The sequence below is a fragment of the Sander lucioperca genome, chromosome 3 (assembly GCF_008315115.2).
Source record: "Sander lucioperca isolate FBNREF2018 chromosome 3, SLUC_FBN_1.2, whole genome shotgun sequence".
Lineage (NCBI taxonomy): Eukaryota > Metazoa > Chordata > Actinopteri > Perciformes > Percidae > Sander > Sander lucioperca.
In genome coordinates this window covers 10,064,919-10,090,436 of record NC_050175.1, presented here as the reverse complement: position 1 = coordinate 10,090,436, position 25,518 = coordinate 10,064,919, and the positions used below count along the sequence as shown (strand labels likewise).

Below are 25,518 nucleotides of genomic sequence, written 5' to 3'. Positions count from 1 at the left end.
CCACTTTCAAAGAACTTCCAAATACATTTGACTAGCAGCAGGCAGGAAGGCTAGCCTGTTTCTTGTCACTGGCTGACTGAATGCGCCTGCGACTGAATCTCAACTGTACAGAGTAAAATCAGTCTGTTTCTAAGACTGTGTCAGTTTTGTTAAGTTGTTTTAGTTGTATAAATTAGCGAACAGACGTTATGCTATAAGCTTTTGTGGATTTCTTGCACAAGCACTATTTACAATGGCTGTGAATAAAGCTTTTCAGTCAGGAGATGCTGATGCGGGTGTGTTTGTGTGTCCCAACAGGTGGTTGTTGATACAGCTCAGATTGAGAACAAGGAGGCCTATGCTCCCCAAATCACTCTTGAGGGTTCCAAAGTGGTGGTCCAGGTTCCCTCTACATGGTAAGCTCACCAAGACACTTTGTTTTTAAAGAAGCAGATCTGTCAGGAGTGCTACGTTCACAACACAATGAAGAGGAATGGAGAATCTGGTTAATGCACTGAATTTAATAGACTGTTTAGCACATGCATTAACCATACTTCAGTAGTTTATTATTAAATCAAGGTACTGGCATTATCACATCTTGAAAAAAAAAAAAAATAATTGTGTCGTGGCCACATTGTGCTGTATGCTAAATTTTACAGTCCGTGCTCAAGACTGTCTTACAGCTGTAACAGGAGTGTAAACATCTTGGATTTTAACATCAGAAAATCCAGATGCCATTGGCGTTTGGACCAGGTCGAATAGTGTCAATTGAGGTTTGCTATGGTACTGGAAGTTTTAAGTTCATCTAGACCTGCATTTAGCCCTATGTTACATTCACTTGATAATATTAATCAATAAAAATACAGTTATGATGCGTCTATGCCTTATTTATTGCCATATTTGTACAGTTGTATACATACATTCATGGTGATGAGCTACATTATACCTAGTAACTATCTTGGAGCAGTTATGTTGGCAGATCCTGGAGAACGTGGAGAATCTGCGTGCATATGGTGACGCAAAAGTGTGTGCAATTCGATATAGTATGCACCCCAGGCGGCTAGGTGGTGGTGTGAAGCACTGCCACGCAATACCACCAAGTCCACGCGCCTGCGTAGAACCTTCCTTCTACTTCTCTCCCTAGTAGCGCGAAGCGAACAACAAAAGCTGACAATTTTGTCTGGACAGACGAGGAGGTGGAGTTATTGCTCCAAACAATGCACACACGCACACACGCACGCACGCGCACACACACACACACACACACACACACACACACACACACACACATACGGCACACACACGGCACACACACACACACGGCACACACACGGCACACACACACACACGGCACACACACACGGCACACAAACACACACACACACACACACACACACACACACACACACACACACTCGCACAGTGCGTTTTTACCCTTTAGACGGGAATGCGACGGTGAAGCGTTTTTAAGATTTCCACTCTGGAGGGTGGTTTCACTTTTTTTGCGTTTTTAAGCCCCAAAAACGCTGTTGGCATCTACACGAAAGGCGCATCTGATAAAATATTTTTACGTTTTCACCCCTGAGCGTATTCGTGTAAACGGAGCCTAAATTAGCACCCAGGCAAGGAGATGTGTTTCCAAGATGGGGAAAGCTAGTGGGCCACGGTGTATACATTAAACCAGCCTGTCAGGTTGTTTTGGCTCTTTTCTTGTTTATGAATGTGGAATGCATTCAATGCACCTGGGCTTTTGTATGCAAGACATTGTGTGGATTTGTAGTTCCTGTCTCGTCATGTTGTGCATGTGTGTGTGTGTGTACATGTTCAGGTGTCTGAAGGAGGACCCAGCCACTATGTCTTTGCTCCAGCGGAGCTTGGATCCGGAGAAGACCCTTGGTCTAGTAGACGTGCTCTACACAGCAGTGTTTGACATCAACAGGTGGAAGGAGAGAAAGTGAGTGGATGTTAAACAATGTTAAATAACCACTTAATTTTCTAACGAGTAGCTTTGTTGTGTAGCTAGGCAGTATGCCTAAAATGCGGGTATTGGTATCGGGAAGTACTGGAGTTAATGCACCGATCCGATACCACGTAATAAAGCCCTAAAGAAAATCTACGTTAAAGTAGTTTATTTATGTTCTTTTTCCGTTATAACTGACTGACTGTCAAACTGCATAATAAAAGAAAGTTCTGGGGCGTTCATTGTTTGTGTTTGTTCATGTTTCACAAAGAGTTTAACCTGAGCCAGACCGACAACAAAGACAGAAATAATATCACAGGGTATCGGTATCAGGAAGCAAAAAATGGTATCGAGCCATCGAAGTTTGCATATTTTGCTATACATTTCCTATTTCAGCCTGGTTGTCCTGGTTGGTCACCCTTACTCAAGTGTCTTCAGATGACTGTATTAAGTACTTTAAAAACTAAATAATTTAGTCATTGTCTTTCTCTTCCCTTCAAAAGAGAGCAAGCCTTGCCCACTATTCAGATGCAGCTCCAGCGGGAGAGCCCAGACTATAGCGGCCAGGCAGACCTGCCTCTAGGCACCAGCTCCAAGACCTCCAGTGGATTGCCCAAAACAATATCCAAGCTGACTTCCAAGTTCACCAAGAAGGTCTCATCCAGCTCAAATAGTGGGGGCAGTTACTCCATCCCTAGCACCCCGTCTCGCAGCATGCTAACAACCAGTAGCTCTGAGGATAAGGCCAAGAGCCTGGGCCACAGCGACGGGAGGCTACAGAGCATCTTGCAGATGAGCAGCCTGTCCTGCACCCCTGACTCTACCCAACAAAGCCAGCTGCCCAACGGCTTAGTGTCCGAGGACCAGGGTATGAACCTGCCGACCGACCAAGAGATGCAGGATGTCATCGACTTTCTCTCAGGATTCAACATGGGGAAATCCCAGCAGGCTTCGCCCCTGGTCAAGAGGAGGAACTCCGTGGCATCTGCAAACCCCGCTGACCTGAAGCCCCCGAGTGGACCTCCGCCACCCTCCCAATCTATCTCTCACAGTGCCCTACAGCCCCAAGCTCAGACCCTGCCCCAGCCTCCACCACCAGTGCAGAAGCAGCAGTCACAACCACAGCCACCTCCTCCACAGCAACAACAGCAGCCCCCTCCTCAGCAGCCCTCCCCACAGGCCCTGCAGTACTACCAGCACCTCCTGCAGCCCATCAGTCAGCAGCAGCCACCTCCTCCTCAGCAGACCCCACCTCAGGTCCTTTCACAGCAAAGAGTGGCAAGCAAGTGGCTCGGCACCTCCGGGCAACAGCCTCAACCGCAAGGCCCCCCAGCAGTACTGTCACCCCTGGGTCCAATCGGGCAGTGGGGCTCTCCTGGACTGCCAGATCTGAGCTCGGATCTGTACAGTCTGGGCCTGGTCAGCACCTACATGGACAGTGTCATGTCAGAAATGTTGGGTCAGAAGCCGCAGGGGCCCCGCAACAACACTTGGCCCAACAGGGACCAGAGTGAAGGAGTGTTTGGAGTCCTGGGAGACACACTGCCCTTCGACCCAGCAGGTGAGATCCACCTCCACTTTTATATGCCCATGAGGTGAACTTTTTCTACCCCAAAATCTGGGAAATGATTTGCTGGGGACTTACAATGGAGTTATAGTTAGTTATTCATTATACCAGGAGCCTAATGTTCAAAACAGGGTTTTGGTGTGTTACCCTAGGTGTCATAAAAGAAATTTGATTGTTGTAGGCATCAGTTGATAACAACATGAAGGGACTACTCTACAAGGATTATTATCCTACACAAAGGCAAAATCATTACATTAAAGTGCTCATATTATGCTCATTTTCAGTTTCATAATTGTATTTAGAGGTTGTACCAGAATAGGTTTATGTGGTTTCATTTTCAGAAAACACCATATTTTTGTTGTACTGCACATTGCTGCAGCTCCTCTTTTCACCCTGTGTGTTGAGCTCTTTGTTTTAGCTACAGAGTGAGACATCTCACTTCTGTTCCATCTTTGTTGGGAGTCGCACATGCGCAGTAACTAGGTAAGGACTACTAGCCAGTCAGTTACAGAGTATGAGGGCGTGCCATGCTAGCAGCTAGGCGAGCATTATAACGTGTGTTACAAAGTGACGCACGTTTGTCTCTGAAGTAAAGGCTGGACTACAACAGAGCTGTTGGGAGCAGTTTGTGAACAGTGTTTTCTGTTGGAGATGGTAAGTTCCTTTGGGTGGACTTTGGGCTTTTTCACTTTGTAAACCGATAACATGCACAAAAAAGATATATAACACAGTAAAGAAAAGGGAAAAAGCCAAAAAGCACAATATGAGCACTTTAAAGTAATGCAGTGTAATGGCAATGGAGATAACTGATGTCGCTGCTTATTTTTGTCTTCAGCCAAAGCACTCTAAAGTGATGTTAAGAGAGTAAATAGCAAAGAAAAGATCAGGATGGTCACAAGTTAGTCAAGGCCAAACTGCATAGAAGAAAATTATTATTAGGCTTTATTCAGTGCATTCAGTATGGCAGATATCTTGTAAGAGGTATGTTAAAAGCCATTACTATGCAGTACAGATGTCATGTCGTGCTGCCAGTCAGTGTATAGTAAAATAATGTATATGATACTATTATATACCATTCAAGCAGATTTCAGACAACGTTGGACTCTGCTCTGAGTAACATAATCAATGTAGGTCAGATAGTGTGAGCAGCTGTTTTTCGCCTGCAAGTTGACGATTTCTGCTGGATTTGTCATGTGTCGCTTGCTATTTTTACAGTGCAGCAGACTCTTTTGATTAGAGTCCAAGCCTATTGTACGGAGTTGACTTACGGCTATTGTGATTTTTCTGCTATGGTAGACAGTCTGGCCAAATGGATTGAGCTCCAGCGAGTGAAAGAGAAAAGCTGAGGGCGTCGGAAACTCATAGTTGTGTTTATCCTCCCTTTCCATGAACAGTTGGCTCTGACCCGGAGTTTGCACGTTACGTTGCTGGCGTCAGTCAGGCCATGCAACAGAAACGGCAGGTGCAGCACATCCGTCGCCCTAGCAACACGCGCAGCAACTGGCCAATGCCTGAAGAGCAGCACAGGACCTGGTCCCACCCAGAGTACTACAGTGAGGGGTATGTATCTGTACCTGACATTTTCCTTTCCTCACTGACCCACTGCTATACATATATATATATATAGAGATATATATAGAGATAGATAGATAGATAGATATTTTTTTTTTTTGTGGTTTTAAAACCACACCTTTTATTAGTCAAACTGACAGTTTATGACACAAATACAAGCAGGAAAGAAGAGTAAGAAAAGATGGAATTAACATCAAAAAGATTAGTGATATACACACAGCATCATGTTGCCATGGGCAGATGTGTTATGGGTACATCTTGATGAAAGTCTTTCCCTGGTATCACCTTTTTTAAATGTAGACAACGCAACTCAATACTGAGTCGTTTTTAGGCGCACAATTTTCTACCAATCTCTTCCGCCCTCATCTCAATCTGACAGATTTTCAAAAAATAATAATCAAAATAAAACACAGAGACACACATATAATGGCAGTATAGTGCCGAACTGTTGGAGGGCTATTTAAAGCTTAGTTTCATCACAGTGCACAATAGTGTTGAGCAATGTCCTGAATGAATTATTAATGTGGCAGACATCATCGATATGTGAGGCATTTACCAAGTTAATCATAACTGTTGACATTTAATTCAGCCCACAAGTGTGAGACAACACCATCCTGCTTAGAGACTAATCTGAGAAAGAAGGATGATGTAAACAGGGAGCCATGACTGCAGAGGCATCTCACTTGTAAACCCTGAGCAATAATGTTGTAGTTTATGAAAAGGATTTCAACATTTGAACCACTTTAATACAGCAATTGCCATGAAATAGCAAGAGATCCTGTAGAAGCTGCTATATGTTGATATATATAGTCATCAAATGCCACTGAATCAACAGTTACCAAGACGTAGATGATGCTTAGATGTCTTTTAATCCTACAAATCGAGAAGTAAACTTTTACAATTTCATAAATTACCGATTTTTCTTTATTGTGTCATCAAGGTGTTTTAGACATCATCAAATAAATTTGAACCTGTGATTCCCTAAAATACCACATTGTTGTTAGTATAACGGAAACAGTGCTGACACCTCCTCTGGTTGTGTCCTCAGGGAGGCCGTAAACAGCAGCTGGTCAGCCAATCAGGGCGACTCGGCCAGCTCCAGCGACGAGACGTCTTCGGCCAACGGTGACAGTCTGTTCTCCATGTTTTCTGGGCCGGACCTTGTAGCGGCAGTTAAACAAAGGCGGTAAGTCCCAAACTCAGCCACCGGCTTGCATTTTTCTCGTCGTCTTCAGTCAGCCAGCTTTACCATTGAAGGCTGCACTGATAATTGTCATACAATGTGATTAACTGAATTTCTTTTGGTTGATATTTCACACTCTTATTGCTGACGTGGCTCAATCTAAATTTCTCTGTTCTCAGAAAACACAGCTGTGGTGAGCCGGAGGTGTGCACCCTGCCCTCACCACCACTCCATCACATGTGCGATGATAACCAGGTAAAGAATGACCCTCCCCAGTATTCAGAGCTCTGGGCATGGATGGAGCATATCTTTTAACCAGTGTTGACACTTTGCAAACTACTCGTGGGAAGACATTTCTTTTTAAATGTTATAAGCTTTTTTTTTTTTTTTTTTTTTGCCATCAAGAAAACATTGGAATTAGTTGTACATTTAATGTTTGTCCTAATTTGACGGGATTGGTCAAATCTTGTTGTGACTTTTTGATTGGTTGTTGACCTTGTCAACTTTGCTAATGGGTCCACTGTGTTCCACAGGACAGCAAAACTAAAACCTGGCCTCCCAAAGCGCCATGGCAGCACTCCACCCACACAAACACCATGCCCAATCCCAGCTCTTCCTTGTACCAGATGAACATCCCCCCTTCCTCCCAGTGGAGCGACTCCATGCAGATCCTGCAGTCTCCTGTGTGGTCCACGGCCAGCGACTGCTCCCCTTCCACCGGCATCTCCTCTGGTTTTCCCTTCACCCAGCAGCAGCAGCAGCAGCAGCAGCAGCAGCAGCAACACAAACCCATGACCAAGGGCTTTAAATCCTTCCCCCTCAAACATGAGCACAGGCCCTCCTACCTTCACCAGTACTGATCAGTCTAATGTCGAGCGAGTCCACGGTGAAGTGCCACCGAGAGCCTGTAGCTCTGTGAGATGAGCCACTGAGTGGGCCGTTACAGTCCACACCCACTGAATTGGAAGATTTCAACGCCTCAGAGGCAAAATTAAGTACACACACTGGCTCAACATTTTTGTATCTATATTTTTCCATGTCAAACATCCCCATTTGAAAAGGAGACGTATTTTGAAGTTTTTTTTTTTTTTTTTTTTTTTTTAACGACAGGTGCATGTGTCACGCAGGCAGCAGTTAGTCTTGTGGTCGTTTCTCTGTCTGTCGAGCTGACGTCTCCTCAGACACGAGCTGGAGACGTGCACGGCCGTCACCCACTTGCTTCTGCAGCTGAACGTGTGTGTGTGTGTGTAAATGAGGGGATTTCAAGGGGGCAGGAGGCTTGAAATGCTCTCATTTTGCCCATAATAAATATACTGTGTCTACATAGCTGTAACTGCCCAATCTCACGCAAGATGACTCAGAATACAGCTACCATCTACTGTTTCATAGCTTGTAAAATACTGAAGTTGATATATAAATATTTAGTTCTTTTTATTAAGAGGCTTTGAGCAGGCTCAGCATAAATATAGTAAGTCACTGCAGAGGTGTAATTTGAGAGAAATACACTACTTTTTCAAACAACTGACCAGAGTTAAGAATTATAGCAGTAACTATGTGCCATGTTGGTATTGATAGCACTTGCAGAATATTATTCCCAACCAAAGCGTTGTTCAGAAGATGAATGGTGCTGAAGAGATAAGAGGCGGTCTGAGATTATTGACAAGCGGTGAAGTTGCACACCCTATTGGATGAGAGCATTAGGGAACATCTTCACACCCAGACGCGCAGTCATTTCCTCCTCTCTAATTGGCAGTTGTTTGCTCCAGATTGACACTAACTCCCATAAACCTAACTTTAGTTCCGTTTAATAATACAATATTTTTCTTGTACAATTATTGACAGTATTAATCTTATTTTTGTATTTTCTTACATGTTATACCATTACTGTATGTTAGTATTCTTGTAGGCATATTGCATAAAACATTATTTTCCACCTCCCAATATGTGAAAAAGCACATTTCTTTCCTACAGAGTTGAACTACACCATCTATCTATAAAAGTTACCAAATATGCCATGCTAAACACTAAAACATTGTGTGTTTAGGGTGTTTTCGAGCCCTCGTTTCTTTGGTTTCTATGGCAATGGGCTGTATTTAAAAAGCCCAGAATGTTATCTTTTTGTGATGTTTGCGGATGCCAATGTTGCCTGTATTTATGAAATGACACCATGTTTTCAGAAAACTAACATACTTAACATGTTTACAGAGAATTGTTTGCTGTATATACATATAAATATATATCTTTTTATAGTTAATGTGCTTTGCACAATCAAGATATAGGGTTTGTTGCTTTTTGTCTGTGTTATCTCCCTAACTGTTGCAGCCTTTTTTTTTAAAGACATCATTACAGACCTTGGACTGTAACTGTTAGCTTCTCAGCTGTGTCAAATGGTTTACTAGTGGCTTCTACAAAATAATAAAAAAAATTAAAATTAAAAAAAAACATGTTGCCCTGATAGAAGATATGAAGGGGGACTGCTTGGCTTATGTTGCTTATTGTTCTCTTGAGCTGGCAACTGAAACTTTCCAAGTGTACCAGCAATGCAAAAAATGAATAAAAATGACTAGCAATTCAAAATGCTGTCTTTGTAGTTTATCTGCTTAAAAGCTGCTCACTTTTCTCCTTGAATTTTATCTTCAAACTGTCCTCAGCTCCTGCTGGAAACATTTGATATATTTGAGCGTCCTGTGACCTGACACAATGTGGTCTCTGAACAGAGTGATTTTAGAAACTGACCCAAAGAGCAATTTTCAAAAATAGATTAAAAAAAAAAAAGGTTTTAATGTACAATTCATACTAAAGACATTAATTCACAGAATTTTTTTTTCACATAATATACACTCACAGGATTATTAGGAAATCAATTTCACGTTAATGCAATTATCTAATCAACCAATCATATGGCAGCTGCTTCAATGCATTTAGGGGTGTGGTCTTGGTCTAGACAATCTCCTGAACTCCAAACTGAATGTCAGAATGGGAAAGAAAAGTGGTCTAAGCAACTTTGAGCGTGGCATGGTTGTTGGTGCCAGACGGGCTGGTCTGAGTATTTCACAATCTGCTCACTTACTGGGATTTTCACGCACGCACAACCATTTCTAGGGTTTACAAAGAATGGTCTGAAAAAGGAAAAACATCCAGTATGCAGCAGTCCTGTGGGCGAAAACGCCTTGTTGATGCTAGAGGTCAGAGGAGAATGGGCCGAGTGATTCAAGCTGATAGAAGATCAAATAACCGCTCGTTACAACCGAGGTATGCAGCAAAGCATTTGTGAAGCCACAACACGCACAACCTTGAGTCGGATGGGCTACACCAGCCGAAGACCCCACCGGGTACCACTCATCTCCACTAAAAATAGGAAAATGAGGCTACAATTTGCACGAGCTCACCAAAATTGGACAGTTGAAGACTAGAAAAATGTTGCCTGGTCTGATGAGTCTCGATTTCTGTTGAGACATTCAGATGGTAGAGTCAGAATTTGGCGTAAACAGAATGAGAACATGGATCCGTCATGCCTTTTTACCACTGGGCAGGCTGGTGGTGGTGGTGGTGTAATGGTGCGGGGGATCCCTTTCGCCTTCAGAACTGCCTTCATTCTTTGTGTCATTGATTCAACAAGGTGCTGGAAGCATTCTTTAGAAATGTTGGCCCATATTGATACGATAGGGTCAAAAACTATTAGTATGGTGTTCCTAATAATCCTTTAGGTGAGTGTACATTCAATATAGAATGATTGAGCTGAAGTACTAGTGGTCCTTGGTATGGGTAATATTACTGAAAACTATTAGTTTTAATAAATACATTTTCTTGTCATGTAAAATCGTTCCCAACCACATTGTCAAATATTTGACATCCCATCTCCACTGACAGAAGCTGCCATCATCATGTCCCTCCATGCCCATTCACAGTTGGTGTTGAGGTTTCATTAGATGTAGACTGTCAACAGAAACAATAACAGTATTAGTAATAGGCAACGAGTCAAGGGAACGCTACCGATTATAGTATTACTGCAGTAATTACTCGTTAATTGTGCGATTTGTCTTTACATTTGAGGAGGGAATCGTGTTGTCTGGGCTGGCATCAGCTATGGTTGCCAAATATACGATGTTGCGGTGCAGGATCTGTTGGTATCTGTTGAAAAAGAAGAAAAACATCCGCTGAAAGTACCCAAAAAAGAGACGCGCATTAGCACGAGTCACACCACTGGACAGTGTGCAGACTGCAGACAAATGCTGCATTACTGTGCTAACCACTATTATGCATACACGTTAGCTAAGTTGGTGGCAGGGCACTGAGGGTTGTTTTAACTTACTGTACACATTCCACTGCTCGTCCTTTCTGCATGTACTCAGTGATGCATCGTATTAACTGGTCGTTTTCATCCAGCAACTGGGAGGGACAGACAAAACAAAAGATGAACCGACCTGACTAATACAGCAGCTAATATGTCTAATTTAAGCAGACGTTAGCCACTCTTGGAAACAATAAAGCCACTGTGTGCAACAACAACAACTATTTCACAAAGTAAAGAACTAAATTACAGTTGGTATTTAGCATGAATGGAGCCTAAAGTGTAAACAAAGAGTGAAGTAAACTAACGTTGGTGAACACGTTAGCTAGCGGCTAGCTAGTTGCTAAAGCTCGCACCATATGTGAATGTACGGCGATATCATAGCTAAGCTAACAGCTGCCGTTAGTTAGCCGCTTCGTTTAATATCCTTTACTTGTGTCTTACCCTCTGTATTGTTTCTTGGTTAATTTTCGCCTTTCCTCGGAGTTTCTTTGGCACAAAGACAATCGACATTTTGTGTAGCTAATCGTAGTTGGTTTGCCACTTGTTTGTGTTTTTACAACAGAACCCTATTTCTGCGTTACTTTGTCTTCTTCTTTGATTGTATTGATCGACGACCATGTCATTCTTGTTGTACTACCGCCATCTTCCGGAGAGCTATAGTCTAGCAATCCTGAACTAAAAAGTACTATTTTCTCTTAACCCGGCGTGTTTCCGACATTGACTTCGGGTCACAATGACCCGTTTACATTTTTTGTTTTATATCAGAAAATATGGGACGTAGAAATAAGCGCTGAAAATGTGTAGAAGAAAAATAAAAAAAAAATGTAAAACGTTGGAAAAAGCAAAAACAAACTGTGAAAAAAGGCGTCAAAAACGTCGAAAAAAAGTGTTTTTTTCAAGGTTGACGGGAAGACAACACAAGGGTTGAATACAGCTCGATTCCTCTCAAAGTAGTTCGTGGGTTCGTAGGTAGTTCGTGGACGTGGTCCAGCTGTGACGTAATTAATGTATAGAGATGATCCTTGATAAAGACCTTGATTGTCTGGTGGAGCGTGCCCCCATACACAGACGCTTAGTCCTCGACGCAGCGGTCGGGGGTTCGATTCCGACCTGCGGCCCTTTGCTACATGTCCTTCATGTCTAAAGCTGTCCTTTCTAATAAAGGGCTAAAATGCCAATACAAAAATCTAAAAAAAAATAAATAAATAAAAAAAGATAAATTCAAATTATTAAAATGATCTCAAAAAGGAAAAGCAGGATATCCTCACATTTGTGAAGCTGGAACCATGTTTTGCATGAAAATTACTTCAAAACAGTTGCTGTCATTAGTTACTAATAGTTCTGTCAATTGACTAATCGTTTTAGCTGTACTTGTTTGTTGTTGGGTCGTTCAATTAAAAAGAAAATATATTTTATATGCTCGCTTGTATGCAAACATCTTGATTGGCCAAGTAACTAAAGCTGCATGTTAAATAATTGTAGTAATGTATAAAGTACAATATTTCCTTCTGAAAGTAGAAAGCGCCATGAAAAGATTCATGTAAAGCACAGGTACCTTAAATTTGTACTTAAGTACAGTAAATGCACTTATTAACAACCCATCACTGGCAATGTTTATTCAAATGTTAACAAGGTGAAAATGTGACTTGATGGATGTTTTTTATAATGTGGATTTAACCTACCGTGTCCCATCTTTACTCTGTTCATTGTCTGCAATGGATGAATCCTTGTGCATATACTCTAGAAATACTTAAATTAACCAACACATATGTCCCCAGAGGATAACATTTAGCATTTAAACACTCCATGAACTGACCTCATGTGCCACCCTCAGGCCAAAATGCCAAAACTGAACCAGGACCAGCTGTGACCCCTTGTAGGATCTGGGAAGAATTCTCTCAATATCCCTAAAATAAATCGTCATAGCAACTGTACAGTAATTTGAAAATTCTCAAGAAAATACTGTGTGCGAGTGTAAATGCAGCCATGATTAGTTTCTTGTTTTGTATAACCCAAAAACAAAACACAGATCACAGTGAGAATGTCTTCATTTTTCTCTAATTTGCGGTGAGTTTCCGTAGATTTTCTTCTAACCACACTTGTTTTCTGCCTGGATGCACTTTGAGGAGACAGTGAATGGATACTGTACTTTATATTTCATTTACATATAAACCATCAAGTAACACTTTGGTAAATATGTGTAAATGGTTTAAATATTTAATTAAATTGACCCGATTTCATTTGTGATAAGCCTTTGACATGTTATGGCCATCGTGTGAAGGAGTAGGGACAGTGCAGCCCTTCTATTGGTATTAATTACACCTGTGGTTTTCTTATGACATGTCAAAGTCATGATGTGAAACTGTAATTATTAAGTCATATGATATGATGTAATCATTCACATTTGACTTATGAGTATTTCTCAAACTAAATTGGAAATAAAAAGTAGTGAAGGTAAGTAGGTAGTAATATAGTTATACATGTATGGCCATTGGCCACACAATCAAACATATTTTTTCTGATTTATATTAAATAAAATAATGAGATGCAGTAAATAAGCTCAAGTAACACACTAAGGGATTATGTGGGCAAGTGTACCTTCTTGTCTTGTTGTCTGCTGAAGGCCACTATGAACGCACCATTTGTATTAAAAAAAAACAGGCAATTTCAACAACTAATAAACACAAATAAAAGGGAGGCTCAGAGATATGCATTGCAGAAGAAGTATTCTTAAAAATTGAGGAACATGTGGATTAAAAGTTAAAAAAAGAGACATGGATATTGTACAACTCTTTATTTTACATAAAAACTTAATTTTGCTGATATTCTCATGAAAACAATTCCTGGTTTACGATTCCAGTGACTGGAAGGAGTAACAAACATATGAAAACATGTCAGTTTGTAATACTTTTAGTCTCAAATTCTGTCTTGCTGGTTATTGCGAAAAGCCCACCTCAAGTGATGGTTCCTACGGCTATCATGCAGTGATCAGCAACCCGTGCGATATCCAGTTAAAGAGCACATTTTCAACTGGGTTGCTTTGTTCTAAACAACCACAGCTACTTAGAAGGATCTAGACTTGTAGTGCTATCAATACTTTTGTCGACTTTTAAGTTTAAGTTAAAGGGAGAGCTATAAAAATTCACCACTCTGAAGGCACTCCCTAAAGTACGAACAAATCAGAGCCAAAAACACAAAAAAATATCCTCCCCCTAAACAAACTGGCACCACATCCAGGTCATGTCCCTTTGTTCGCAAGTTGGTTTAAAAAAAAATAAAAAAAAATAAAAAAAAATTTCAACCCAGAGAACAATACCATTGACAACAATGCAACAAAAAAATGCTACAAACAAGCAAGAGGGCTGATATCTATCAGACATTTTGAACATAAGTTTTGAGACAGTATCATCATTCAATCATAAACAAGATTTCCCATTTTCAGTAAACAATCCTTACAGCAACTGCAAGCACACTTTTGCATCTAACAGTGGAAAAAAACAATGCTGATGACCCAACTGTAACACGAGTCAAGGATGCTCATAACAAAAGAACATGCATTAACGGATGGCTCAGTATGTTTTGGACACAGAATGGTAGATTTGAGGTACTAAAATGAGAAACCATGTACCTAAGAGGCTGACAATTATAATTTTTTTCTCAACCAAATACTCACTTTTCTTTTTTGCAAAATAGCAGAGCTTTTTAAAAAAAAAAAAAAAAAAAATGAATAAATCCAAATCTAGCTTGTTCAAGGCCATTCTGACTGCAGGTTTTAACTGAATACACTCAAGGCTTTCCTTTCCTATGAACTTAGTAATGGAAATAGTAATGATGTTCCTCTTTCACAGACACAAATCATGGGAATGCTCCTTGTTTAGTCAACTATATAAAAACAGATCTGCTCAAAAACAATCTACCGTCAACATAATGTTTCTAAAGCTAATGTTGTAAACCCCATTAATCAATCAAATGGCTAGTTCGTATTGATCGCCTGCATTAGCCCCTGATCAGACAGAGCGCATTTTAGCACCATAGGGCAGCTTTTTGCACCTCACACTTTTGAGTGCCCTGAAAGCCTCAAGTTGAAGAAAAACTTTCCTTTACAATTCAGAGCAAAACCGTGCCCGACGTCATTCCACTTCAAAGCAAAATAATGGTTGGCTGAGGACAGGTGATTCGCCGTTTGCCTAGCAAGATTAACGCAAAGACGCAACTAGCATCACGCTGTCTGATCGGGGCGTCTTCAACAGAAAAGGCAGTGCGGTGCGCCTCGCGTTTTGCAACCTGCAAATGCGCTCAGTCTGATCGGGGCTTTAGGCTGCCGCCATTAACAAGCACACAGTTCCAGCCACAAACCTAAAGCCGAAACGTATAATTCATCTGATGTGGGAGGATTAAGGGGTCAAACTATGATCTACGTGATTCTAAATACGGAATGCACATTTCTAAATACTACAAGTGAGTCCGTCTGGTGAGCCACAATTTGCTCGAGGGGGCACCAAGTTGAAGATGAGATAGATGTACATTCATTCATTCATTCCAATATTCAGTTCAGATTTTGTTTCTTTCAGCTGGCTTTTATCTCACTACTTCATTGAGAATAAATTGATGTCCAATAAAAAAGGTTTCCTGCAAACTGGGTAAAAAAAAATACTGAACACCTGGCAACCAAGCTAAGCAAGTCTGAGCAGAGAAAACTACGGTGCAACAGGCAAAGCAGTGAATTTTGGTGCCGACGTACGTCTTAAGATCAAAAACTGAAATAAAATAAAAAATAAAGCTATCGATCACATGGACTGTGATCCACTCACAGTATCAGTGGGCGTTTCTGCATACAGCTTTCATTATCAAAGACAATTTAGGTAAGAAATAAACTTGACTGATGCAAAAATACAGACTTACTCCAAAGCAAGGTATTTACACATGTTCTAGTCCATCTGATGACTGCTTGTCCAAAAAAAAAAAGAAAAATTCTGGGGCAAAAAATAATAATAAAAAAGCCTAATTCTCGAAGTGGAGAAAAGGGAGCTGCACTCTCACCCCCTGATGTAAAGCAGTCGGCCCTGGTGCTGGTGACTGAGAGGATGTCTTCATTCTTTTTGTCAAATATTGAGACCAAAGATTTCTTCAACAGGAATAATTTCATGATGAGGGGTTAAAATTATTTGAGGATCCATCGCTGCAGTACTATGCAGCCACCTTGTTGTCCTTCTGGAAAAAAAACAACAGAAGTTTAGAACAGCCATACATTGTTCTCTTTTTTTCTACATACTGCACTTGAATAATACTTAAAATAATTTTTCAATCATCTGAGCCCCTAAAGACGATAGATTTACCCTATATTCAAAATCAGAGAATTCCCGGCCTCCTCTGCCACCTCTGAATCCGCCTCTGAAACCAGGCGGAGGACCCCGGGGTGGCCCGAAGGAACCTCTGCTCAGTGGTCGCCCGCGGCCTCCACGGGGCCCCATGAAGCCTCGGCCACGGAAGCCTCCTCTTCCTCGGTTGTGCCTCAGAGGAATGCCGAATGTCTCAGCATTCATTCGTCTCTCTTCCGCCCAGGTTGTCCTTCGCTCCCTGACACACAAAGACCGATCAGGATCTGTCTTTTTGGGTAACAAACATACCTCTACAAATAATATTGATGTAAAGGGGAGGCACCGCAGGCTAAAAATGGTAATTGTGGCTCCCAATTTGAACATATTATGCAAACATGTATTTTAATATTTAAGATGCTTACAAAATGACAATCAAAAACACTTACAAATTGGTGTACACTTACAGATTGGAAAACTCCGTTCCAATCTGTGTTGCTGCTTTACCAATGTACAGAACCTATTATTATCGTTATATATCTTGTGTGCGACAACTATCTCATTACCTCACACATCACAATATTGCACTATTATGCTACTTGCACACTGGTCACTTCATATATAATATTATACATTTTTTTATTTTGTGATATATACTGTGTGTGTATATATATATATATATATATATAAATAAAAAACTATGTACATTCTTGTTCATTCATCATATTTTTCAGTAGCTCTGGCTTTTTTTTTTTTTTAAATCTTTGCCATCTTATTTTATATCCTATTTATTATTTCTAGTATATTTCTTTTATTTTTGATTTGTGTGCGAGTATGTGTGTGTATGTCCTTGGTAACTTGCTTACTGCTGCTTGTAACAGAGTAATTTCCCAATTTGGGATTAACAAAGTCCATCCATCCATCCATCGTATTGCATGCATCTTCATAACAAATGTTTTGGTCGTATTCACCTAAGGTGCCTCCCTCAACACAGCTAAGAAAATATGTGACTTACCTTGAAAATCCTCTTTCTCCCCCTTTACTAAAAGACATAAAAACAAATGTCTTTTAGTGTATTAATGGAGTACAATTCCCACTTTTAAATAAATGTGTTATGATCGTTGTATAAAAATTATATAATGAGTTTAGAGAATATTTCACACAGATAATGTTCAGACCGACAGTAACACAGAGCCCCAATTTAATTCAATACAGCTCTATTGGAGAAAAAAAAAAAAAAGGGCAGTCTGGCAAAAAGTTGATCCTCACTCAACTTTGTTGCAGCGCAGTCCTCCATTATCTTGCTAAACACTGGTGGGCCAATCACGTTTAAATGCCTGTCCAGTTAGAATAAAATCACGTGGGAAATAATGTGCTAATTCTACAGTTTAACTTGCAGGCATTGAGACAGAAAAGCAAACAACTGATGCCAGGACGGCTTTCTAGGTGACTTTCCAGAGTTGTAAAACCTGATGAGCCTTCAAACTGGACAACCTGGTTCCTATTTAATCTTTTTTCGGACAACTGCATCAACGCAGACCCTTGCTTTGTGTAAGCAGTGCTGTAATAAGTCTGAGCACAGCCTTAAGCGTTAGCATCAGCATTCGTCCCATCAGAATAGTTTTAGGTACATATAAAAACAACAACAACAAGGAATTGAGTCCTACAATTGCACAACAATTTGAAGTGTGGACATGTTGAGGTACCTTAAGTCATCAGCGGACAGGTTATCAAAGAAGGACTTGGACTTGTCATAGTAGGTGTTTATCACAGCCTCCTCCTCCTCGTTGGTCCCCTCATTGGCTGCATGTTCTGACTCAGCAGCTTCTTCTCCATTCAGCGCCTTTTCAGTCTTGTCATCTGTGGTTGGAAGACATGTTGTAAAACATTAAGCACTTTAAATACTGAGTGACCTAACAGCAATGAGGTAACCATCTGGGGTGAGAAAATACCTAAAAATGATGCTGGGATATTGCAGTATGGCTATAGCCAATTACATCAAAGATGCTAAAATATTTTCTTCTGGTTGCAACACTGTTTTCTTGGGTTTCACACATTTTGGATGCGTGCTGTCTCAAACAGTGCTTCTGTGTTTTAGATGGAACTGATGAAAAATGCCCAGCACTTGTGAAATGTAAATGCATTGCTGGTTTTTCAACTTGTAGCTGATGTAAGTGTCACGTCATGAGAAAATGTCTGATCAATCTGATCCAATGTAAAAACTGAAGACAGACATGTCCTGGCAGGTTTGCCGTCGTTGCCCTATAGGAATCAAGTGTTTTGAGGCCGTACCTTTCAGTTTGAGCTTGTTCTGGAGCTCTTTATCGATCTCATCTTTGTTGAACTGGGCATTGGCAGTCTCAAAGTCAAAGTCCTCTTCAAACTTCATGGCGCCATCCCTACGTACGTTCACTGTACCTCTGCTGCGGTTTCCTCGTCCACGGCCGCGGCGGGTGATCTGAGCCCCAGCTGAGAAATGAACAGGGGAAAACTGAAATCTAGCAATACTCCGACAAGCAACATCTAGGCCTACACTGCAGTCCAAAACATTGGCACAGTGTTACGCTTGCCTTATACTACAGCACAATGTATTCAAAATGAAGCCATGCCTTAAGAGATTTAAGTGCTTTAATTTGAGGATGTTAACATCCACCTCAAATAGTGTCGGAACTGCAGCCATTCCAATATATCACCCCCCTATATGTGCCAAAGTTAAACTAACAAAACAAAAGAGTAAGTCATCAAGATGTAATAATATTTGGTTGTGAATCTTCTTTCAGTCAGTGACTGGCATTAGTCTACATGGCTTTCCTGGTAAGGTTCGGCCACACCTCCAAACACCTTTAAAAGCTGACTGTCAGCACTTTAACCTCATTGTTCCGTCACATTCAATCCAATGTGTTAGACCACAGAAACAGACAGGTGAAGAACACATCACCGTCCAAATATGTTTGGATTGCACCGTGGATTTGGAATTGATCGACTAAAAATGTTATACTAGGAGATTAGTAAAAATTAAACTAGATTTACTAAATTAAATGATGATTTTCTTTCCCCAAAATAAATGATCACCGTGCCAACAATCAGACACATTCTCAGGGGAAAACTAATGACGTAATCCCAGTAAACCTTGTTCTGTCCATAAATTTAAATTACTACTACTACTACTAACACTAATGAAAACAAATATTTTAGTGCATGTAAAATAGTGTTAATAACTACATACCAGCTTGACGCTTGTTGGGGTCTCGGTTTTCAAGAGCAGCTTTTTCATGATCTGGCTGGGACACCTTCTGAACCTCAGGAGCTGAACAGCAAAAAGACCATTTACCATCAATTTCACTTTACCATCAATTTCACTTTGTAACCTTGTTTAGATAAGTGCTATACAATGGGTTATCACCTACATGCATTAGCACACAATGGCAACTTGATAAAATATGCTGACTACTTCAGACATGAGATAGATTCAGCAAACTTTTATATAGTTGTGGAAAATAACCATGAGAAGTCAATGTATCGTCACCCTTTCTCTGCTCCAGGAGGTCTGGGGGCTTCTGGCTGCCAGCGCTGCTGCTGGTGGGTCTGGGAGCTGCCGCCCCCGTCTGACTCCTCTGTCCTACAGGTTGAGGCGGTGCTGGGGCAGCCGATGGTGGGGCCTTCACCACCTGCTCCAGGGTTGGACGTTTGGTTAAAGAGTCCAGCTGGGGGCTGGTGCGTCCTGCAGAAAACAGCAGAGTGAGATTCAAACTATACAATCTTTTCTTACAAGCGGGGGCAGCATAGTTTATCTTGTGCCTGCCTTGTCACTTGAAATAGGCAATTATCCCAGATAACAGTTTGTGTCAGTTTTTTGTCACAAAAATAAAATCCTATCATCACGTGGGAACATGATCCATTTTCACAGCCTCCCTTACAGTGAATAGACACGTATTTTCAACAACGCTTTACCTCCTGCTCCAGCAGATACAAACTGCTGAGCTGCAAGGGGTGTAACACCAAACTGGCTGTATGGTGGGACAGGGGCCTTGCTGAGTGGAGCATAGGAGCCAGCCGACTGGAACGATGGTCCTGCTGCAGCGCTGGTGGATCCAAGTGACGACTAGAAAAACAAATACACAGTCAATTGAAAAACCATGACAACACCAACTGCCAAAAACAGCACCATCACACAAATTCACATGGGGTACAAATAAACAAATTGGAGCTGGAGGTGTTGTTATTTTAACCACGTTATGGAACTACTTTGGTCTCGGCAAAAAGCCAACTTCTCTGAATAAGCAAGTGTCGAAGTCCTCAGTGTCTATGCCTTTTTGGACCAACAAGATCTAGACTTAGCCGTGGAACTAGAACTGGAAGTTCAAATTGTTATTAGTGCAAAGTAAATTTTACTTTGAATGCAATTCAGGTGCTAAAATGTGATTGGCTATGTTCCTAACCCATTTCTTATTTTGCTTAAGATTTCTATGTTTAAACTGTTTCGTCATCAGATGAAAAGCACAGGTGTAATCAATAACATTAATCAGTGATGGCTGAATTCTATTTGGTGAGCCAATTATAAAGCCCTTGCGCACTGGTTTACTGGGACTCAGCCCTTAATGAAATGGAGCCATAATTAATGTTATTAGACACACCTGTGCCTTTGCTACGGTGACAAGTCAAAATGTCTTGTTTGAGCCTAAGCAGCAGGTGATGATTTGATTGTGTTTCATGACAATAGCATTTTGACAAAAGTCTAAAATTGAGATATTGTGGTTTTGAGTTCTCATGTATAAATACATAAGTCAATCTTTATTACTTGACAGCATTTATTTTTAAATTGCGGCGATCTTTCTAATAAAGAAAAAAATCACGCCATGCTAATTATAACTGAAGTAGTGGGTTTGTCCATGTTGCCCATCTGTAGCTTTCTGCACTGCTTTTAAAGTTTTATTAATAACTGAACATATCTAATCTAATATAATATAATATATATATATATATATATTGTGATATATACTACGTATGTAGGTTATAAATTTGATTCTAGACTTGTATATACACACATGTACATTCTTGTTCATTCATCTAAGTATATTTTTCAGTAGTTGTTCTGGCTTTTTTTTTTAATCTTGGCTATCTTATTTTAGTTCATCTTTATTATTTCTAGTTAATTTCTTGTATTTTTGGTTTGTGTGTGAGTATGTGTGTGTATGTCCTTGGTAACTTGTTACTTGTAACAGAGTAATTTCCCAATTTGGGATTAATAAAGTCTGTCTATCTATCTATCTATCTACATTTGCCAAACTAAAATAATCGCCTTTTTCACTGCAGACATTTTGAGATCACATGTGTTACTATTAAGAGTAAACGATGACTCTCTCTCCTACCCAAGTATCCCAGTAAATTTTGATAGCAAGCCAGCATGCACAATGCATAAACCCCAAAGAAGTTACCTTAAAAGGCTTTAGTCCTTAAAGCTTTCCTATGACTTAGAAAACATACAGAATGTGACAAATGCCATTTTATAGTACAAGAATGCAATATAAATTAAGTTACCTGAACTATAGCAGGGTCCTGAGGCAGGGAGCTAGTGGCTTTGGGTGGCTCACAAACTGTAAGGTCTTTAATATCACTTCCTCTGAAGATGATGTACTCAAACACTTCCTCTCGAGGTGGAACAGGCCTTTCAGTAGGCCGGTCTTCAGTGCCAAAGGAGCGAACTGTTGGGAAAATTCACAGGATAATTAAAATGACTTTATACAATTATTATTATTATTTTTTTTACTTTTTTTTTTTTTTTTTTTTAAATTGAGGCTTAATAGGTATGTCCTTTCTGTGTAGATCCTTACACTGTGCAATATATCCATGTTTAAAATGTATTGTCTATCACAGGAGTGATACAGTATACTTTTTAATACTATAGTGATGCACAATTTTATTGTGAAATGCATAATAACGTATCACATCTCTTCAAGGAAATGTTCACATTGCAACAACAACAAAAAAGACATGTAAATGAGCCAGAGTTAGCCTAGAATATTATTTTTAATCCGTTTTTCCTGGCCACATATCAAATTGGCATACAACAATACAATGTATAAAACCACACTAAAGTGACTTTTGAAGAATCAACTATTACTTTACTAAACAAATTGACAGCTAATTTGTCAGGTTTGCAGGGTTAGCCTATATGTCTCGCGTTATAACGTTAGTGTATTAAAATGCGAGGTCATAATCTGAGTTCACTGAACACACTCAATATCACAATCATATTTATTAATGTTACGAAAGTAAGTTTACACATTCAAGGATTTTGGCTTGGTGAATTTGGTGCATACAATAAACATTATTAAAAAGGGAATAAACAAGACAAAAGCACTTCTACAGTCAGGAACATAAATACAGAATAGATAAATTATAATTAAAAGTAAGTAAAAATACACTAACAAAACAACAAATATGTACACTCTAGCCGTTTTAGAAAGAGAAAGAATGAAGACTGTATCATTTAGTATAATAAAACTAACGTTTGACTAAATATAACTTAGCAAATAACCTGCAATAAAAACTTTAATAAGAAATATTTGATAGTACCAAGATTTACTCTCTATTATAGGGTGTCGAACTTGGTAATCAGCAGTAAGGGCCACATAATTAACTGTAGCCCAAAACACAAGGTAAACAAAGGACGCGGTGGTTTAACTACAGCCCCACTTAGCTAGCTAGTAGTTGGCTACATAGCTAGCTAACTGCGCTGAAATTAATTACCGTTTTCCATCGCTTAACAGTTTTGTAAGCTATATTATAACCCAATTTGAGTACTTAAGTCCACCTCTCGGCTACTTGACTTACCTTTAGCAAGAGCTACTGTCGAGTTTTCAGTATCAATGGTATACAAAATTCCTTCATAGCGAATCTCGGCCTTGGAGATTAGGCTAATTTTGCTGCCAATGTACGGCGTCCCTCCTCCACTCATGTTTGTCCTCTGATTTTAATAACGCAGTTATTTCCACGGGGTCTGTTTCTGTCAAACGAGAGGTCAGATGTGTTACTTTCAAAGCCGTAGTTTAAAGACTACATTACACGGATTGATAAGTTGCGCCGTGAGTAAAGTCTCGCTCGTTTCAGAACTGATTTTCTACCACGACATGGCCGTTTACATTTTCCTTTGCCCGCCGCTAAGGATGCTGGGAAAAAGGCTGTGTCTCATTCCTCTATAGTCACCTCCTCTTCCTCCCGACTAAAGACCCCTAGTATCTTATTTTCTTTATTTATGTTTTGTTGTATGTACTGTCTCTACCTCAAAGCTGTAAACACGTTTTTGACAAACGTACAAACACATTGTGCCTTGATTGTTTGTATGATTTTTGTATAATAAAGATTTACAAAAAAAAAAAAAAACTCCTCTTCCTCCCACTACTCCCTTTTTCATACATGATAAAGAGGGATTTGGATCAGTAATATCAATGTAGTTTTGTTCCCTTTAACGATTATTTTGAAAGAAGAAAATTGGTCAATTAGTGTTTCATAGGATGGTTAAAAGAGGTTTTGAAATGCAGCCCTTCTATCATATCGCGATATTACGAATATTGTCCTGCTGGACGGCCTCTCTCCGCCCTCCCCCCCATGTTGTGTCTAGGTCTATCATAGACTTTTACATGCGGTATATAAAGATACCGATAGAGAATACATTTTAGATGCAGGAAACGTATACCGCATAATGTGCGTTTGACTATAAAATTGCACGATTTTCATTATAAACCCTGAAACTTAGACGCCTAGGAAGTGTGTCACGGATGTCACATATCTTCGTTATGTAACACTATTATAACAGCTCGTCATTATAGTTCAGTAAATCAGTTTTGAAGAAAAATCCTGAAAAATACAACTAGGGTGCCCCCTCATCTAATGACGTCAGATCCATTCCCACAATGCATAGTAACACGCAGGCGCACTGTAAAAAGAAAAAGGAAAAAAAGGAAAATAAGACAGCTATCTGTGATCAGAGATGGCGGGCGCCTCCGACCCCCTGGAAGATATGCTCTTTTCAGAGGTGGATGAAAAAGCTGTGAGCGACCTAGTGGGCTCGTTGGAGTCACAGCTTGCTGACCAAAGCAACCCAGCAGGTAAAACAGACGAAAACGGAGGCGCTGGCTCAGTGGCCCCCGCTAACCATCACTTAGGAAAAACGCTGCCAGCTCCAGTGGGCACCACAACACTAGAACAACAACAACAAGGACGGCGTTATAAACCCGAAATGCGCCAGGAGATCAAGTCTAAAGACGTTAGCCTGGATAAAACTGTCACATCTCCTTCTCTGGGCTGTACCCCTTCTTTTGGCGAGCCTCCCACCACTTCGGCTGCTTGTGTGAACGCCACTAGCAGCGGTTCGCAATCACATGGAGCATCCATCACAACACTGACTGCATCTGGTGTGTCAACTTTGGCACCAACGCCAGCCAGCATCAGCACCACATCCAGCCGGGGGTCTAAGGTTAGCCCCGGCACAGGTGAGACGTCGACAGAAGCTAACCCACCGAGAAAACGCATAACCACACCGCGGAGGAGCGCTTCGGCTCGGATAAAGAGTTTGAACGGCGCAGCTCTAACGACTAGAAGGAACAGCAACACAGCGGTGGCTGACAACGTTAACGTTAGCTCTGTGGATACTAGTGTAACTAACGTTACACCAAACTCTACTTCACCGGCGACATCCTCTATTAACACTTCGACTTTCACCCTATCAAACGCTAACCTCCCCGTAGGGCAGTCGGCTATTGCTCTGGACCGGGGGACTCCTACCATTGCTTTGCATAGACTTCCGAGTCATATTGTAGCGAGTATAGCTCAAAACGGCAACGGGACCAATGTTTCGGCCTTGGTCCAACAGGTCGCTCGCATCGGACCCATCACCTCCTCAACTTCACAGGGGGACCACAGCAAAACGGTCACAGAAACTGGGGCTTCCAAAACAGACGATTGTCAGTCCAAAATTGTAATGTCAAGCCAGTCTGGTAATGTCAACTCTGTAATAAGCACTGTTCCCTCTGCGCCTTCTGTTGTCACACCACCAACAACAACTACAGCAGCAGCAGCTACAACAACCACAACAGTAACCCAGCCTTTGAGGTCTGTAACAGCTGCTGCTTGTGTTACAGGGGTGACAGCAAGTTCTGTATGTGGAACTGGTCAAACTACATCAGTGACTACCACTATTAGCATGGTCAGGCCCACAGCCCCCTCCCCAACACCTGCTGTGGCCACTTCCGCACAGTCTCAGCCCCGTCCTGGACTTACTGCACCTCAAAGGATCGTAGCCCCCCAGCTGATTGTCAGACCACCTCAGCAGCAGACGACCATTCAGCTGCCCCCTGGGTTTACCATCCCACCGGGTAAGGTTTGCAGGGAAGGGAGGAGAGCAACAAGAAGATGCTCTTTACACCTGTGTTAAAATAACTTTACATTACCTGGGTACCTCATGAGTTTGGTTGTCAGTAGGATAGAGACTGTCTTCAGGATAAGAAGGTTGTGTGTGTGTGTGTGTGTGTGTGTGTGTGTGTGACACATTCTGTTCTGTCCAATGTTTGTCTGAATGTGTTGGAAGCTTTCCAAGTTGTACAGTACATGTTGTATGTGCCATAGAATGGTGCCTGTTCCTAAAGGTAA

At 40.9% G+C, this 25,518-nt stretch overlaps 4 protein-coding genes across 12 annotated transcripts in view; 2 read left to right on the top strand and 2 right to left on the bottom strand.

The window, feature by feature from the left end:
- The window catches only part of garre1 (granule associated Rac and RHOG effector 1), a 36,444-nt gene extending 27,606 nt beyond the window's left edge, over nucleotides 1–8,838 (top strand). For all 5 annotated transcript variants that reach the window (XM_031281514.2, XM_031281513.2, XM_031281515.2 and 2 more), the window contains 7 exons: nucleotides 298–395; nucleotides 1,808–1,933; nucleotides 2,443–3,500; nucleotides 4,901–5,066; nucleotides 6,127–6,264; nucleotides 6,441–6,516; nucleotides 6,795–8,838. In XM_031281514.2, coding sequence (XP_031137374.2) covers nucleotides 298–395; nucleotides 1,808–1,933; nucleotides 2,443–3,500; nucleotides 4,901–5,066; nucleotides 6,127–6,264; nucleotides 6,441–6,516; nucleotides 6,795–7,121 — 1,989 coding nt within the window. In that variant the 3' untranslated portion in view covers nucleotides 7,122–8,838. The remainder of the gene's footprint in view (nucleotides 1–297; nucleotides 396–1,807; nucleotides 1,934–2,442; nucleotides 3,501–4,900; nucleotides 5,067–6,126; nucleotides 6,265–6,440; nucleotides 6,517–6,794) is intronic.
- Nucleotides 8,839–10,068: 1,230 nt separating this feature from the next.
- ss18l2 (ss18, like 2) lies at nucleotides 10,069–11,256 on the bottom strand. Its single transcript, XM_031281521.2, has 4 exons — nucleotides 10,997–11,256; nucleotides 10,574–10,650; nucleotides 10,308–10,392; nucleotides 10,069–10,197 (listed from the first exon to the last, which is right to left on the bottom strand). The coding sequence occupies exons 1-4, from the start codon at nucleotides 11,063–11,065 to the stop codon at nucleotides 10,144–10,146; spliced, it is 285 nt and encodes a 94-aa protein (XP_031137381.1). The 5' UTR covers nucleotides 11,066–11,256; the 3' UTR covers nucleotides 10,069–10,143.
- A 2,078-nt stretch (nucleotides 11,257–13,334) lies between these two features.
- Nucleotides 13,335–23,049, bottom strand: lsm14ab (LSM14A mRNA processing body assembly factor b). Of its 3 annotated transcripts, none has more exons than XM_031281518.2 (10): nucleotides 22,705–23,049; nucleotides 21,409–21,572; nucleotides 19,822–19,972; nucleotides 19,373–19,591; nucleotides 19,097–19,177; nucleotides 18,163–18,339; nucleotides 17,577–17,730; nucleotides 16,886–16,912; nucleotides 15,892–16,132; nucleotides 13,335–15,766 (listed from the first exon to the last, which is right to left on the bottom strand). In XM_031281518.2, exons 1-10 carry the CDS (start codon nucleotides 22,826–22,828, stop codon nucleotides 15,743–15,745), a joined length of 1,362 nt encoding a protein of 453 aa, XP_031137378.1. In that variant the 5' UTR covers nucleotides 22,829–23,049; the 3' UTR covers nucleotides 13,335–15,742. The 3 variants fall into 3 exon arrangements, with proteins under 3 accessions (XP_031137378.1, XP_031137379.1, XP_031137380.1); XM_031281519.2 differs by having other exon boundaries at nucleotides 13,335–15,763; XM_031281520.2 differs by having other exon boundaries at nucleotides 19,397–19,591; nucleotides 22,705–23,048.
- A 782-nt stretch (nucleotides 23,050–23,831) lies between these two features.
- LOC116037578 (transcription initiation factor TFIID subunit 4-like) overlaps nucleotides 23,832–25,518 on the top strand; it is an 85,558-nt gene continuing 83,871 nt past the window's right edge. For all 3 annotated transcript variants that reach the window (XM_031281517.2, XM_035999270.1, XM_035999269.1), the window contains exon 1: nucleotides 23,832–25,244. In XM_031281517.2, the coding sequence (XP_031137377.1) occupies nucleotides 23,861–25,244 (1,384 nt within the window). In that variant the 5' untranslated portion in view covers nucleotides 23,832–23,860. The remainder of the gene's footprint in view (nucleotides 25,245–25,518) is intronic.

Coding starts and splice junctions, on each gene's coding strand:
- ss18l2 (XM_031281521.2), bottom strand. CDS start 11,065: ATGTCGATTGTCTTTGTGCCAAAGAAACTCCGAGGAAAGGCGAAAATT. Junction 10,393..10,573: donor CGAGCAGTGGAATGTGTACA/GTAAGTTAAAAC, acceptor CTTTTTCAACAG/ATACCAACAGATCCTGCACC. Junction 10,198..10,307: donor ACACGATTCCCTCCTCAAAT/GTAAAGACAAAT, acceptor TTCTGTTGACAG/TCTACATCTAATGAAACCTC.
- lsm14ab (XM_031281518.2), bottom strand. CDS start 22,828: ATGAGTGGAGGAGGGACGCCGTACATTGGCAGCAAAATTAGCCTAATC. Junction 21,573..22,704: donor GACAGTAGCTCTTGCTAAAG/GTAAGTCAAGTA, acceptor TTTTCCCAACAG/TTCGCTCCTTTGGCACTGAA. Junction 19,592..19,821: donor TGTATCTGCTGGAGCAGGAG/GTAAAGCGTTGT, acceptor TGTTTTCTGCAG/GACGCACCAGCCCCCAGCTG.